The sequence below is a fragment of the Populus trichocarpa genome, chromosome 10 (assembly GCF_000002775.5).
Source record: "Populus trichocarpa isolate Nisqually-1 chromosome 10, P.trichocarpa_v4.1, whole genome shotgun sequence".
Classification (NCBI taxonomy): domain Eukaryota; kingdom Viridiplantae; phylum Streptophyta; class Magnoliopsida; order Malpighiales; family Salicaceae; genus Populus; species Populus trichocarpa.
This window is the reverse complement of record NC_037294.2, coordinates 3,116,745-3,133,604: the sequence shown is the minus strand read 5'-3', so window position 1 is coordinate 3,133,604 and position 16,860 is coordinate 3,116,745. Positions and strand designations below refer to the sequence as shown.

The window sequence follows — 16,860 nt, the reverse complement described above, 5'->3', positions numbered from 1 at the left end:
ACTTTAAATTCAAAGGCTGATGCAAATGCTACATAGGTTTAAAATGGTGATTAATAGCTTTCAACCATGAGGATTTTCAAAACTATTAGCATTGTGATGAAGTAGATGGTGATTTGGATTTTATTAAATTTAAAATTTCTAATTTTCAAGGTAGTGAAACATTACCAAACAACCTCAAACTTTAAATTCAAAGGCATGCAAATGCTACAGAGGTTTAAAATGGTGATTAATAGCTTTCAACCTGAGGGATTTTCGAAACTATTAGCATTGTGATAAAGTAGATAGTGATTTGGATTTTATTAAATTTCTAATTTCCAAGGTAGCTTATTTAAAATAGAAGAAAAAGGTAGATTAAATTTTTTATTGTCATAATTATTCAAAGTGAAAGTTTAAAGTTTTTTTTTTCTCCTATTAGTTATTTTATTGTGTAAAATAATAAGTTTCATTATCCCCACTGCGGAGGCCAACATTTTTAGTTGAAAAAGGCCATATTATAATTTCATTTTTCCTAAAGTTTTTAAAAAAGAAAAATGCTACAGTAAATGTGGCCTTGTTAATGTTAAATTAAGACGGCCCTTAACGAATTACCAGAATCTCTAGTGTTGCTAAAGCATCAACAAATTGATGCTGGTGCCGTACAACAAATTTCCTGTCAGTTTCACACGCGTTCAAACTCCGAGCACCAAGAAACCAGTTCCGTGCCTCTGGAATTACAAGTATTCAATCATCACAATGATTTCACGTCCTCCTTTGGAATTTTAAAGGTGCTCTTCTTCACTGAAAACCGACTTATGGGTTCTGGAGTGGATTATCTCAGACATAGAGAAAAGAGTTGCATAATCTTGCCCAAGTGTTACTGACAAAAGGAAAAGAAGCGGTTTTATAGATGTGGAAGTGGTGGTTTATGGGATTGGATTTCCTTGAGAGAAACTTCGCCGCAACCGTTCTGGAGAGCATTCTGATGCCTCTAACTGCTTGTGACGTTTTCCTTCAACCCGGGCACAACAGGCAACCAAACCAGACTGTTTAAGAAAAGTTAGAACTTGCAAGCAAAAAATAATTTGCCAAACTCCAGAAAAATGGGGCGCCTCCCTACATTCAAATTTACTACCCGTTGCTAAAAAAACATATGATGAAAACAGATTTTACTTCCTGCTAAAGGTTTGGGATCCCTGGACGTATGGCCACTTCTGTGCTGGTAAACGCTGGATAATTATGTATTCATGTGGACAACTATTGTTCTGTCAACTTCTGCTGAAAACAGGGGTGGGGGACCACTGTAATTTTTGCAAGTGTGTACATCAAACATATGAGAGCAGATCCATCTTTCATCAGGGAAATCTAAACCGTTCGCCCAATAAATTTTCATTAGAGAGCCTCCTAACATCCAACTGCAATAGATAAAAATATTGCAACAGTTGAGATCTAATAATTTGTTATTGGCCTTCTCCACAAGAAAAGACCACGGGCTGTGATTAACAAAAAGAGGGGTACTCACCATGATACTTGTACAAGTTTGTACCCCCTAAAAAAATCCTATAATAAACTTAAATCACTTCTTCCTTTTTCCCTGCAAAACAAAATCAGGTACAATTTTATCCACACAGCACCTCTCAAAAGAAAAAAGAAAAAAAAAAAGAATTGATGGCGGATTGAAACTTGCCATGTTTGGGTAATCATCCATTGATAACTGTTTCCGCTTCTTTAGGGAAGGAGGGCTGTCGGTCTGTCTTCCCATGGAACGCTTGGACGGGGTCATGCTCTGCTGTATATGATAATCATAAATAGTTTTGGCATGAATGATTAAAGATGACCCAAACACATAAATCATGCAAACCCAACATGAAGTGTAAGAAAAAGGACAATAAATGATAACCCCGGCATGCAAATGCATGTGATTTTGGTGGGTAAGGTTGGATAGTGAGGATCATAAATAGAACCTTGGCAAGCTTCTTTTCTTTACGAGCCTGTCTCTCCCTCTCATCATATTCTTGGTTTTCCTTCTCCACCAACCGAATTAAGGTATCACATCTCCTTGCAAGTTCTTGAGTTGTACGAGACTTTACAAACCAATCAAAACGAAACAAAGCCGATGTACGGAATGCTGCTTTCAGCTCATCCCAGTTCCCATATCCAAGCTTGTGAACCATGCATATCTATGTGTTGCAAAAAGGTCGTTTAACATCACTAGATGTTTAAAATTCAGGGAAATAAACAAGCAGTTTGTATGACATTACTACAAATAAAGAAAGAGAATACTGCACCATGAAACGATCGCATTCTTCATTGTACAACTTCCCTTTGTTCTGACCATACTGGATCTTCAATTCAAGCCAAGGATTCTTGTAGCGATCCAGCTTCTTCCCTATTGCTTTCATGATCTCATCTTTACGAGAAATTCTGGCCTCCCCTCTTTCAATGTTCTTAATGATCCTATCATAATCTATACATATGCCACAATAAAAAAGAAAATGAAAGATAGTTTAATCCTTTTCAAGGTCTAATAAACTAACAAAATTCAAGTTACCCAACAAAAGAAACCCAACCAAAACCAGACTCATCTACAACCAGTAACAATCAAACATAGTTTTAACAGCTGTTTCACACACAGGCGACCAGGATAAAACAACCAGTACATGCAGACAAAAAAATGTGAAACATCCAAATAATAGGTTATCGCAACCAAATGAGCAATTTCCAGGTGTTTTGTTTTGCATACATAGCATGCTGGTGCCAGTTCTGTTACCAGAGGACCCTTGCACCCAATAATGCCATATGACCCCACTTTAACAGGCATGATGTTCAATCCAGGAGAACTTTATCAACAGCCACTAATAAACAACATCTGAGGAAAAATAAGAACAGCAAACAATCTGGCATCACTTACCATTTAACTCTTTGTATCGCTCTTTGAAAACTTTAGCATATCTTTCAACTTCCTCCTCTGTTTTCCCTTCCATTTCAGTAGCAATACTTCTTATGTCATTCCGACCATATTTCTCGCAAGCCCTAATAAAGGTATTGAAGTCTCTTCTACTCCACGAGGAAAATCCCTGAAATTATACAATGAATTGTAAGTAAAGAGACCCATAATTATTCAATCAACACTTGAAATTGCATTCACCTCTTCCAAAAGCCGTTCTTTTTCTTCCAGTTCCTCAGCAGTCAATGGATCTCCAGTCTCTATATATCCAATAATCAGTCAATGATTAGTAAAATGACATGAAAAAACAAAATGAGGACAAAACTGGGAGCAACTGAGATAAAGTACCTTCAGGTTCATCCACCTCAATTGTATCTTTCAGTTGATTCTTTTGATGTGCTTGCTGAAATTGTGATAAGCAACCCAATAAGTAAGATGCACAAGTACCTCTGAAAGCACAACTAGGTAAGGCAGAATTAAAACTTGTGAGATCAATGGCATCACCCACCATGAGGTAGCGTACTTCTTTTTCATACAGCTCACTAAGCCTTTGTGTGTTGAAAAACTGGAAATCATGCCTGAAAACAGCAGACAAGAACATTCAAACACAGGATCTCAAAATTCATATCCATTCCGAAGCAAAAGCAGCAAGTTTGAGAAGCACTTACAATTGAGGCATGCGAGGAATTCGAGGTTCTTTTGGTTTTGCTGGACCACCCTGGCGCATTGTTTGCTTGAAGTATTCGGATTCTGAGTAACTGGTCAAAGAAAAGATTGCAAAGAAGAAAAATGTGTCATATAATGCTGAACCAATATGCTTCAATCTCAAAAGATAAAGGAAGAAAGTAAAGGGGAGCATTACTTGCGCTTCCGCTCCCTCTTTGGAGGTTCAATCCAGTTCTCACTGACAATTTTCTTGAAGTCAAACTTGTTCTCATCCTTCATCAATAAGAATCAAAATAGAGGCACTGAGAACATAAGGTAATGAAAGCAAGCCTCAAAGTACTACTAAAAAAAATGGAGATCAAACAGAATATCCTCCATTGCCTAAGAAGAATGGAAGGATTGCACCTACCTTATCGTCATCAAAATCATATAATTCAGCAGCTGCCAGAAATCAGAAAAAATATCAGCACTATTACATGTACACTAGCATTCAAATCACCAAGCAAATAAATACATGAACAGTCAAAATCTCAATCTGTCTGTGGATTCACATACTGTCATCCATTTTAAACTTGATTGCATCTTCTGTAAACTTCTTCATCTTGGCATCAAGCTCAGCTGTTGCCTCTTCTCCCTTAGCAATGATTCTGTCAATGTCCTCATCTGTAATGGTACTATCCTTAGAGCTGAAAACCATTTCAGCCCCAAACCTCACCATTTGAAGCAGCTCATCTTTATTAACAGCTGCATGAAAGAAAAAGGCATAAAAATGTCACGCATGCAAAATTTTAGCCACCAATACTGTTTAGTGCTCAAAATGAAAATGCAACTTACTTTTCTGCTCCGCCAATCTTCCTTGTTGGATAACCAAGGCATCAAGTGCAAGCTTCTTATAAGCCCTCTCAATCACTTTTTCCTCAATTGTATACTGTTTCACAATCAACCATAATGAGAATTAAAATTAGCATAGCTTGGCTTCTACCTGAGCACATCAAAGATCAAATGCAAACCTCCGTGCAAAAACGGAACACTTGGACTTCTTTCTTTTGACCAATCCTATGAGCACGGTCCTGAGCTTGTAAATCAACTTGTGGGTTCCTACAATAAGAGCCGCATCAACGAAACAAAAAAAAAAAAGGCAGCAGCAGAGCAATGAGAAAGATTGAAAAAGAGCCTCACCAGTCACTGTCATAAAGAATGACAACATCTGCAGTGGCAAGATTAATACCCAGTCCCCCAGCTCTTGTTGACAACAAGAAGCAAAATTTCTCACTTCCTGGCTTGTTAAAGGCATCGATGGACGCGTCACGATCTTCTCCACCGGTATTTCCATCAATCCGACAATACAGATACCCACGAAACATCAAATAGTCTTCAAGAATGTCAAGCAACCTTGTCATCTGCATTAGAGGCAGAACCAACCACGAGATCAGTAATAAGGTAATTGAACTATAACATAAAAGCCTAGAGACTGCAGAGGGGCATTTCAAATGTTAGAGTACACAGATTAATAATCTTAGCTATCCAGCCAACAGTAGCTATGAACAACTTACCTGTGAAAAAATTAAGACCCTGGAATCCCTCTCTTTGAGCTTAGGAAGCAACTTATCCAACAAAACCATCTTACCTGGAAAAGGAAGAAAACATAAAGACCAATTTCTGCTACAAACTTATGAGCACAAAAACATCAATAAACTCCATATCTGCCAGAAGGTGAAGCTTACCAGCATTGGTAACAAGATGGTCTCCTGTAGAGTATGGTGGACCAGGTTCAGCACCCTGGAAAAGATATGGATGGTTACAGCATTTTCGGAGCTGCATTGCTATGTTCAAAAGACGCTTACGTTCTCCACCAGCATTTACAACTTCAAGATCTTTCTGCAACAAAGCCTTGTAGTACTGTTTCTGCATCTGGGACATGCCAACCTTCAGTATGGTTTCCTTTTTGGGAGGCAAACCTTTCTCAACATCTGATTTCAATCTTCGGAGAAGAAATGGCCGAAGGACCTTGGAAATGCAAAATCCATGGAGATAACATATCAGATGGTTACTAATTGTGGCAAAATAAATAGAATCCAAATATTTTTCCAAGACATTTGATTTCCTTCAAGGCTCAACATAAGAAGGTAATTCCTTACCTTGTGCAGTTGTTGAACAACTTCCTGCTGGTCATTTTCACCAGAAATTTGAAACCATTCATCAAAAGTTTCAGCTGAGCTAAATATCTCTGGCAGAAGAAAGTTGAGAAGAGCCCAGAGTTCGTGAAGATTGTTCTGCACATAAAAAATATAAGATAACATTATATTTATGTAAGAGAAACTATACAGAATGTTTTGATGTAATTGCAATCAGAAGATAGCACAAAAAAACAGTAAATTTCTGTGCAGCCTCATGACCACTCAACATTTTGTCAATCTCAATGAAGTAAACCAAATCTACAGTATGGTCCAACTTGGCAACTTTCAATGTCCTTACAGATCCAAACAAATACCTGAAGTGGAGTTCCAGTAATGAGGAGGCGGTAATTAGTGTTATAAAGCCTCATTGTTTTTGAAAGGAGAGAATTTTCATTCTTAATCCGATGAGCTTCATCAATGATAATATACCGCCAACTGAAGCGACGCAAGGTGGACTTCTCTTTGATGGCCATTTCAAAGCTTGTAACACAAACATCAAATTTCCCAGCAGCCAGCAACTCTTCACGTATATGTTTCTGGCAAAAACACCCAAAAAAAGACCATATGCAGTATAGAATTATCAACTAATGCATGCATAGAAATTAAAAAAAAAAAAAAACACATGCAGCAAAAACTATTACTAAACTATACTTAAAGCTAAAGCAACTTACTCTTTCATCAGGATTGCCAAGAAACTTGACAGCACGTAAAACTGGACAAAAACGACGAATTTCATTCATCCAGTTACCAAGTGTAGATTTTGGAGCCACTACCATATGAGGACCAGTGATTCCTCTGAATTCATGCAGGTAGCCCATTAAAGAGATTGTTTGTAAGGTTTTGCCAAGACCCTGGATTGAAAAATGAAGATGATATTAATAGCACAAAAAACTACAATACAGAATTACTTGAGACTCTAGAAAACAAAACCAAAAGCACTTTTAAATTAGGATAACGCCAAGACCATGTCTTATTTAGTGCATACCATTTCATCTGCAAGAATTCCGTTTATACCATTCTCATACAGTCTTATAAGCCAGTTCAATCCAGCAAGCTGGTAATCCCTCATCTTTCCTTGAATACCTGCAGAAAAGAATAAAAATAAATCTTAAGCCACCAAGATCAAGCTACCCCAAAACAATCACATCAATGAAAATACTTTGGTGTTATGAGAATATGTAATTAGCCAGACACCCATCAACAATGATGCATGCTATTCTTCAGCTAACATTAATTTTGTTACATATAAGTTAAGGATGGACAGTCAGGTTAAAAATCTTTTCACCATTAATGGGGATCATCTCGTTTGCTTAGCAAATGATGGAATAAGAAAGAAATAGCAATGAGCCAGCTAACAAAAGATGGAATATTAGTGAATCCATAACTCAAATGCAGTGATACATAATATAACGAAAGTGTATGAATGCAAAAAGCCTGGGGAATGTATTTGGACCCAAATCAATAGCGTACAAAATTACAAAATACTTAATCTAACAGTCAGTCAGAGAGATGCATGTGTGTCTATGCATGCATGCTTGCATCAAAAAAAAATACATGTATAAGGTCCCTTACATGATGGCTGTGTCATCAGCCGTGTGTTTCCTGATATACCATCTTCTTCCTCCTTCAAGCATTCTTCATCTTCCTCCTCCTCGGTTACTTTTGAGGCATGCCGACCCCTAGATTAAATTATGAAACCAAAGTATTTCACAGTTAGAAGCATTGAGGCATGACCAGTATTCATCACCTTGCCAACAAGCATGCATGGTGAATTCAGAGCATAAAAGCAGTTCAGTCCACTCTAAGCAAATCTAGGTTCCTGCAAGAGTTGCATGAAAAAGTAGAGTATGCTTGAAATGCACGTCTAACCAATCTTTGCCCAGCTTGATAAGTCCAATTATTAAACTCATGATCTCAGTAAACTATCATGATAAATTAATGAAAATCACGGTCTGCTACATATTGATGCATGCCCTTCTCTCCACATCCCAGCTTTTTATTTGCTAATGAAGGCAAGAATATGTGCGCATCAGCCCATCAACACCATTCCAGTACTACTTGGACTGACATCCAAAACCTAGCCTTTTATGATTTTCACAAAGTCCTTTTTGCAATAAAATCTCTGAAATAAATCATGAATCTTATTAAAACACAGTTAAATGACTAATGCATCGTCGATACTTATACTCAAATAGGGAAAAGTTTCCAGCAAGCAATTAACAACATACACTAGTTTGTTAGATGAATTTCCAACAAGTATAGCATCAAAAAAAGTACTGAATCAAGCAACTACAGTATATAAGTTTCACAAAGCATGTGTTCAGATAGCCCAAAATCTCAATGATTAGCTCTTGCTCTTCCTGTCAAAAAACAAAATGAATTCTTTTGAGAAGGGATCTTCTACAAACAACAGGTATACCTTCCCTTAGCCTTCTTCTGGGATGATGATTGATCATGTTTAGCAAAATGAGCAAACAACTCAGTTTGCTGCAGCAAATACTGCAAGCGCCCCTTCCCCCTGTTATTCTGCAATTAAACTAACTTAAGTAAAAGTATCCAACATTTTTTTCCATATACTACATGCAACAGATATACATTGAGTAGTCTTGTAAAACAAACATACCATATCAGCATCTATAGCAGCATTTTGTTGATCCAGTATCTCCTGAATCTTGTGTTTCTTCAATTTCTGCATTTCTTTGAGTCTCTCCCTTTCACGCTTGCTAATTTCATTGTTGGTTACTTCCTGCAGTTCAAAAAAATCCAAAAAAAAAAACATCATCAAACTCATTTCAAAAGTACAAGCCATATAATATTATACCAAAACACCCCGAGATGAATTGCAAAAGCAAACCAATACAGTTAACAACAACTTCAGAATAATCAATAACCAAAGAGCCATCATTGAATCTAGGAATCTCTGCCAAAAAAGGCCTGGGAAAAACAATGCATGTGAATCTAAGTAATTTAATTAACAAATACCAACTCTCCTAATTCACTTGATTTCCTTCAGTTTTTCCCGCAACCCATTAACACAGTGTTATCACAACATAAACACAAAATCACCTATTCGCGTCATCGCATTACATGACTAATTTCTTAGCACCTCCACCTTTTCGAGCCTAATTTAACTAACTTTGCAAGTCTCATTCGCTATAAAAAAAACACCAAAACACCAAACAGAAAAACAAGCCATGTACTCTACAAGATTCTCAGTAACAAATAAATGTTAAACCTAACCCTGCCCCATAAAATCCTTGAAACACCAAAACCCTAACTAGATCCAAACATATAACAAACTTTCAACCATTTCCAGTGGCAAGACCGTAAAACTACCTCGTCAGCCTCGTCGCCTTCGCCGTCGTCTCCTTCAGCATCTCCGGCGGCCTCATCTTCATCGGAGTCCGCTGAGCGAGCCACCGCTTCGATCTCCTCCTCATCTTCCTCTTCGCTGACCTGCTCGTTAATTGGCTCTTCCTCCGAAGACATCGCCTCATCAGATGATGTTTGCTGCTTCGAAGGTTTCGCCATGAGAAATTTGCTCTTCTCTTTATCTCAGATCGAGGGTTACCAACTTTTCTTTTCTTTTTTCTAGAGAGAGAGCGTGTTTGGATTTTTGGAAGCGACTTTCAAAGGCAGTAGAATGAGGGGGCTAAGGGCAGGTTTGGAAGTTTAGGGATATATATATATATATATATATATATATACACACACGCACGCACGCTAATTTATCTAGGTTTTTTCGTTATTTTAGTTATTTGCGCTTTTGAGGTTCGTGTTTTGGGGTGAAGTGGAATTTCCCGCCTTTTATTCCCGCCCCATGTGGAAGCTGTTTAGCCCTGGGTCAATGGTTAGGTTTGTCGACTCGAACCTTTGGGTATAGATTTTGTGTGGTCAGCAGGTGGTTCACCTGCAGGGAAACTTGGGGTAAGGACATGTTCGTGGACATGGTAAGGATGGCCCGTGCATGATAAATGTGATATTTAAACTCTCTAATGTTTTAAATTGATTTAGGTGATATATTTAGCATTGTGATTCAATTGTATTTTAAAGAAATTTTGAATTTTTTCAGTTTTTAATTAATTTCGCTAAGAGCTGCCGTTGACCATCTGCCAGCTCTCCACTTAAGGTCTGGGTGAGTGATGATTCTGAATTGATAGCTTCCTGCAATAACATGTGTTCGTACACAAAATTTCAAACAGCAACTATAAACGGTACAAGTTCAAATAATTGATTGTTCAATTGCTCTCCCTGTTAGCAAATAATATAAATTATATCCTGGGATTTTATCTAAAAACTTAAGTTTTTAGGTTAAGATGGTTATTTGACATGATATCAGAGTCTTGATAACCAAGCGGTCACGAGTTCGAATCTCACTATCCTCATTTATTTGATAAAAATTAAGCACAAGGTAAAATGAGCATGTGCAAGTTTCAAGCCTAAAAGGCTTTCACTTGAGGGGGTATGTTATAAAATAATATAAATCATATCCTGGGACCTCACCTAAAAGCTTAAGCTTTTGGGTTGAGATGGTTCTTTGACAGTCTCTGCCATATACCCTAATATTGAAAGGGTTCATCTTGACCCATTCTATTTCAAAGAGAGGGCAATTGTTATACCAAAAAACCTGACAGTCTCTGAGATTAATAATTTCATCCTTGATATTATACGTGGTTATAAATACATTTTTTTTATTCACGTGGGGTGTCCGGGCCAACTTGCTCATGCCTCGACTAATCCCCACGGGCCCTGAAGTTAACAACCAAGTAAGTCTCCAGTGACCATCAATATTAGCAACCACAGGACTCGAACCTGAGACCACAGGAGGAGCAAATCCCTTGATCCTAAGCTCTTACCACTGGGCCACCGACTTTCTTAATTGTGATTCTGTCGAGACATCTTCTATCGACACTGACAACATAGATTTATTGTATCCATTTGAATTTATCAACCAGGTCGAGTTTAATGGTGTGCCCCCACACAAAATTTCTTTGAAAATTGGTGCACCAATTATGTTACTTCGAAACCTTAGTCATTCTGTTGGTTTATGTAATGGAATAAGGTTTATTATTAAACAGCTTGCCGAGAGAATTATTGAAGCCCGAATAATTACTGGTTCTAACATTGGAGATCGAGTTTTTATTCCACGAATTGTCTTTCCAGTTAATGATAAAAAATGCCCCTTCACAATCAAACGAAGACAATTCCCTGTTAGACCTTGTTATGCTATGACTATTAATAAAAGTCAAGGACAATCACTTAAGATTGTTGGCGTCTTCTTGAAAGAACAAGTTTTCAATCATGGTCAATTATACGTTGCTCTATCAAGAGTTACATAAAAAAAATGGGCTTAAAATCATTTCCTTTGACCATGAAAGGAAACCATCATATTATGCCAAAAACATTGTTTACAAAGATATCATACAATCATTGCCAACATGTCATCTTTTTCTTATTTATTGTATCTTTTTTATCTGAACATTTCCTAATCGAAAGCTTGAACATCTATGAATCTTCGAATCTTCTTGCAACATCAAAATAAATTGAACATCAATTAAATTCAACTATCATATATTTTAATTTGATCTACCATAATAACACCTTTTTTTAAGTTAGCTTTTTAATCTCATTTTTAGTTGTTCACTTATTTCTTGAATTATTGCTTGTTTTGTTTTTTTATGCAGGGTAATGGCTATTCATTTGCAGAGCATTAAAAATATGTTTTATACCCTTTGATCCGAGCTTGGGTATGCCATGTTTGGATTCCAAAAAAAATGGACAAAATAACTAACTTCAATTGTATATTTGTTGATCGAGAGGTATGCAACGTATGTACTAATATGACCTTTATTATTCTCTTATTCAATTTCACTTAAAAAAGAGAAGCAATGACTTTACGATGCTCAACATTAGTTTTCCCAACGTTGTTGGGTCCTGCATGACACCAATTATTGCCTTTTATTGTTTTTTTATTAACGTGAGTTTCCGGGCCAGTTTGCACGCATCTTGACTAATACCACATGCCCTGAAGTTAACGACCATGTAAACCTCCAGTGGTCCTGAGGTTTGTGAGACTCGAACTGGTGATCTCTTGGGAGCAAACCTAAAGCCTGACCAGTTGAGCTACACCCATCAAGGTTATCTTTTATTGTTTTTTGAGCAAGGGTGGTGCAATACAATGATCAGCCAAATCTAGAGATGCTACACATTTTGCTTCAATCATTACTGAGGGTGACTATTATGAGATTAAAAACTTCTACAGCTTTGAGAATCGATACATCAATATTGTTGTCAGCCATGAAGTTGTTATTGATCTTAAGTCTGACACCAAAATCACTCGCCTCAATTCTCTCCCACTTCCCGTTCCACGATATTACTTCAATTTCACTGATTTCGCACATGTCCTTAACAAAGGAAAACAATCACGGCTTCTCACGGGTATTCTTCACTGTTACCCTTCTGTAGCAAATTGTAAGGAACATCATTTATTCTCTTGGCTAACACAATTATTCACTGAGTTATGTAGATGTTCTTGGTAGACTCAAAGCAATACAGTCTATTGAGAAGATTTTGGTTCGAGGCCAAACACTTGAGGACAAGAGGGAGTTCATTCTTGAAAATATATTGTTGATAATAAATTCAAATTATTTATTATATTTAGTTCCTCTTGCATTAGTCTAATATACTTTTATTTGGTCTAGAGGCAAGGAGCTTCGCATTACTCTATGAGGTGACATAGCTCGAAGCTTTGACGAGGCTTCTTTGGCAAAACAAGATACTCCAGTCATCGTTGTTTTTACTGGTTTTCGTGTCTCTGAATTTAGGGGTATACTTCATTTTATGATAAAAGCTACCATAATTCTATTTTTTAAACTTTGCAAATTATGTATCTGTTGCATTGTTTTATAGGATCTGCAAACCTAATTGGCACCGCAGCTTCACTTTGGTATTTTAACCCAGACATACCAGAGTTATTGGCATACAAACATTAGTAAACTTTTATATTCTTCCAAGCTTTCACATTTATTCAAATCCAATTTATGTATTAATATTTAAATTAATGCTAAAGGGCTTCTTCTTTACGTAGCTATGGACAAATGTTTGTTGACTTGCACCAGCTCCCTCCATCGTCACGAGCTGTTCTATCATTAGAAGCTCAAATAAATGAAAATAGGAGAACAATCAGAGAGATCCTCTGTATGGATCCATTCGAGCACAAGGTATATATTTTCTTTGCTTTTAAATATTTCTTATTAGAAGCAAAGCAAACCTGTTGAATTATTTCTGGAAAGAAAAATTACTTATTTTCAATTATTTGTTTCTTGCATAACCCCCCCTGTTTCTTTTGACTCGATACAATCTTAAGCCGTTGGGTTTGACTGTGGTAGCCGGACCCAACATTGCTAGGTTTGGTTAACATGTTGGACCCAAAATACTTCCAAAAGTGTGCCCTTTTTTCCCCAACTCCTTTCAATTGTTTCTTATTTTTCTTTAAGACTTTCTTTACTCTGGCTTTGATTATTTGTTGACTTACCATTAATACATATAGATACCAAGACAACCTTGCATTTTCACAAGTTTTAAACATTTTCCCCCATGCTTCTTCTATTTCATTATTAACTAAAACAATTTTTAAACTGTTTTAGGTTCAGAGTTAATTGCATCGTCAGCGATGGTCAAGATGTCACGAATTTTCTTCTCTCTGACAAGCCAGCTGAGTATTTTTTCAATGCTTCAGCTCATCATTTGGTTTTTGACAAAAAATCTACTGACCCATTTGTTGTTCCACCTCAAATGATTGAGAAATTAAACAAAACAAAAATATTTCAACTTCGATTTGGAGTCTACAAATCTACACTCAACAGATGTGAAATATATGTTTGCAACATCTTCGATGACATTCCGGCTGAAACATTTATTGACTCGAGTAGCCCCATTGAAGTTACTGACACGACAGCGCCGATAACCACTGATGCTGGAAGCTCCAAACCTATCAGCCCTCCGACACCAAACCTTGCAGATCCATTCAGTATCGATCAGTCTCAAATTCATTGTTTAAGTGTTTTACTAATAAATCAATGGTTTTGCCTTTCATTCCTATTGTTTACACTTGCAATTGCTTAAGTATTTCCTTTTAATATGTGATTCAGCACCCAACTTCCCCAGCCAAGACCCTCTGAAGACTATGCAGGCTCATCAAAAGAACATCTTTGCGAAGATGATGTGGGTGCTCTACCAGCACTTCCAAAGAAGCAACGCCTCTCCATTTCATCACCTGAAAAGATATGCATCTACAATATCATTTATTTCTCTATACTGCTCCACCTTCTCTTTGTTTATGAGCTCATATGCTAAGCAAGAATTACATATTTATTTCTCATTTTTTATTTATCTTCAAGAATATTTGATATTCATTCCTTTAAGAATAATTTGTAGCTAACAATTACACTTATCTCTTTGATATATCTGCAGGAGGTAATGTTCATTCTTTTTCTCATTTACGCCATTGTCTGCTCTCAGAAACATGGGAGAAACGTGCTGGAGAACGTGCATATCGTGTTTTCCTGCAGAAATTTCTCCTCCATTGGGAGTTAGCAATGCTGTGAGCTCCTGATCCTTTTTTACAATGTACAATAGCCACGTTCCACACACAGGGTTCTTTTTTCAAATACCGATCAGCTACTCAAGCACTTCAAACCATTGATTTTGGAAGTGAATATTCTGTACTGTTATGGGATTGTTGAAAACCAAAAAAGAGTTTTAATGTCAAGCATCCAAGAAAATTAAAATAATAATAATAACAATTATTATTATTATTATAGCTAAAAAAATTTTAATTTTTTTTTTACTATATCAACTTTGGTCAAACAAGTTTTATATTATTATTAATGTGATAAATATTATTATTTGTATTCTAAATATTATTATTTTTATTGTAATTGAAAGTTTAAAAAACATATTATTATTAAATATTTGTATTTGTATTAATATTAAAAATAGAAAGAAATTGCAAAAAAAATATAATAACAATTATCATTATTGTTATTGTTAAAAAAAACATTTGAAAAAATATTACTGCAGGCCTCAAGAGCCTGGCTGAATGCACACTCCTTGGGGATACAAACATCTAGCGCTTGGGCTGCTAGGCTTGGGAGATAGGCAGGCAACGCGCGCCTGCCCACGCTCCAGGTTATTACCACCTGGTACTAGGGCTGGCTGAGGCCCTAGAATGCAGACACCTAGCATGAAGTCTGTCACATCTTGGGTGCTAAGGGTAGACCTGAGGATTTGGTTACAGCCCCACACGAGGTAAAAAATTATATTCAAATTAAAGCATCAATATCTGAGATAACATTTCATATTTTTCAAATTTAGTTTTAATATATTTAAATTTGAATATGATTGTAAGTTATTATAATTTTTTTTATAAATATACCGTGGCAAAACGCAGGCCATATGATAATAAAATAAACTAATTGATCTTGGAGACCTTGCTATTCTCCTACACTCAAAGCTATCGTAGACCATACTCTAGGGGAATAGAGCATTGTTATTTTTCCCTAGACACAAAAAAGTAAACTTTTATTCCAAAGGTTCCTATTTTTAATAACAATTATCATTATCATTATCATTATTATTAGTGTATCAACTTTAATTAAACAAGTTCATATTATTATTAATGTGATAAATATTATTATTTGTATTCTAAATATTATTACTTTTATTGTAATTGAATGTTACAAATATTATTGTTTGTATTAACATTCAAAATAGAAAAAAAAATATAATAAAAATCATCATTATTATTATTGTTAAAAAATATTTTGAAAAAAAATAATTTGAAATAAATAAAAAAACTTCAAAATTGTCAAAAAAATTTCAAAGAATTTTTAAAACGCAAAATCATGATCTAATTACTTTGAAGTAAAGAAAAAAATATCAAACAAATATTAATTTGAAGTAAAGAAAAAATAATTTTTTAAGACACAATCTCAATATATATTTTTCATAAAAAAAATATTAAAAAATAATACAAAAACATGGAGAAAGTATTATTTTAAAGTAAAGAAAAAATTAAAAAAATTCTTGAGTCTGGCGTCGCAGCCAGACACAATCTCAACATATTTTTTGAAAAACGTAATACAAAAACATAACGAGAATATTAATTTCAAGCAAAAACAAAAACTGAAAAAAATTGTCAATTTTTCTGTAGCTATTTTGGTTCTGCAAGGTGCAGTTGCCAAAGGCATTTTGGGTCATGTATCCGCAGGACCCATCACCCTCCAAAGGTGCTGGGTATGGTTACACAACTATACCCAAGGCTACTGAGTATGCCTGTGTAGCCAAACTCAGTAGCCATACACCCTAGGGGCCGTTCCCTGCTATGTTGTTGGTCAAAGTTTATGGGTGGGGCATTGCCTTCTCTTCCCAGAGCTGCTCGGAGACCCAACAGAGTGTTTGACTATGGGTTGCTGACACCAAGACCCAATGGCGTTGGGTCCTGCCCAACCCTTTAGAGTTGGGTCCTGCCCCCAATAGAATCAAAGCGTTAGGGCGTTGCCTTCTCTTTCAAAAGACCCAACAATGTTAATTTTTTGAATTTGTAATTTTTGAAGTAACTTTTGACAAGCTAGACCCGAGAAATTGAAAAAATTTTAATTTACTTTATATTAATTTTTTTTTTCATATTTTTTAAAAAATATATATTGAGATTGTGTCTTGAAAATTTTAATTTTTTTTTAAATATATATTGCGAATTGTATCTTCTTCTTCTTCATTTTAATTATAATTAAATCAATTATTATTATTATATCAATTATGATTATTATTGACATAGGTGTAGCATCTCCTTTCAGACCCATGAAACTGAGGCTCAAGAGGTGCATCTAACCCATAGTTTTAAAAATACTTTGAAAAAAAATTGAAAATTTTTAATTCTGTTCACTTGATAATAACTAAATTAATTTTTTTATTAAAACACAAAAACTTTATAAATTTTTAATTCTGTTCACTTGATAATAACTAAATTAACTAAATTGAAAATTTTTAATTCACATCATATACTTTATAAATTTTTATATTATATAAGAGATT

General features: G+C 35.6%; 1 protein-coding gene across 2 annotated transcripts; it reads right to left on the bottom strand.

The window, feature by feature from the left end:
• Positions 1 to 1,025: 1,025 nt before the first annotated feature.
• Positions 1,026 to 9,423, bottom strand: LOC18109257 (ISWI chromatin-remodeling complex ATPase CHR11). 2 transcript variants are annotated; one of them, XM_024610658.2, is made up of 26 exons: positions 9,103 to 9,423; positions 8,390 to 8,512; positions 8,186 to 8,292; positions 7,339 to 7,445; positions 6,752 to 6,849; positions 6,438 to 6,617; positions 6,081 to 6,302; positions 5,728 to 5,862; positions 5,314 to 5,596; positions 5,143 to 5,216; positions 4,769 to 4,989; positions 4,600 to 4,687; positions 4,424 to 4,517; positions 4,145 to 4,333; positions 3,999 to 4,030; positions 3,786 to 3,862; positions 3,592 to 3,681; positions 3,432 to 3,501; positions 3,272 to 3,326; positions 3,125 to 3,183; positions 2,888 to 3,053; positions 2,265 to 2,443; positions 1,941 to 2,156; positions 1,664 to 1,765; positions 1,499 to 1,570; positions 1,026 to 1,391 (listed from the first exon to the last, which is right to left on the bottom strand). In XM_024610658.2, the coding sequence occupies exons 1-25, from the start codon at positions 9,295 to 9,297 to the stop codon at positions 1,553 to 1,555; spliced, it is 3,180 nt and encodes a 1,059-aa protein (XP_024466426.1). In that variant the 5' UTR covers positions 9,298 to 9,423; the 3' UTR covers positions 1,026 to 1,391; positions 1,499 to 1,552. The 2 variants fall into 2 exon arrangements, with proteins under 2 accessions (XP_024466426.1, XP_024466428.1); XM_024610660.2 differs by having other exon boundaries at positions 1,664 to 1,762.
• Between the last annotated feature and the right edge of the window lie 7,437 nt (positions 9,424 to 16,860).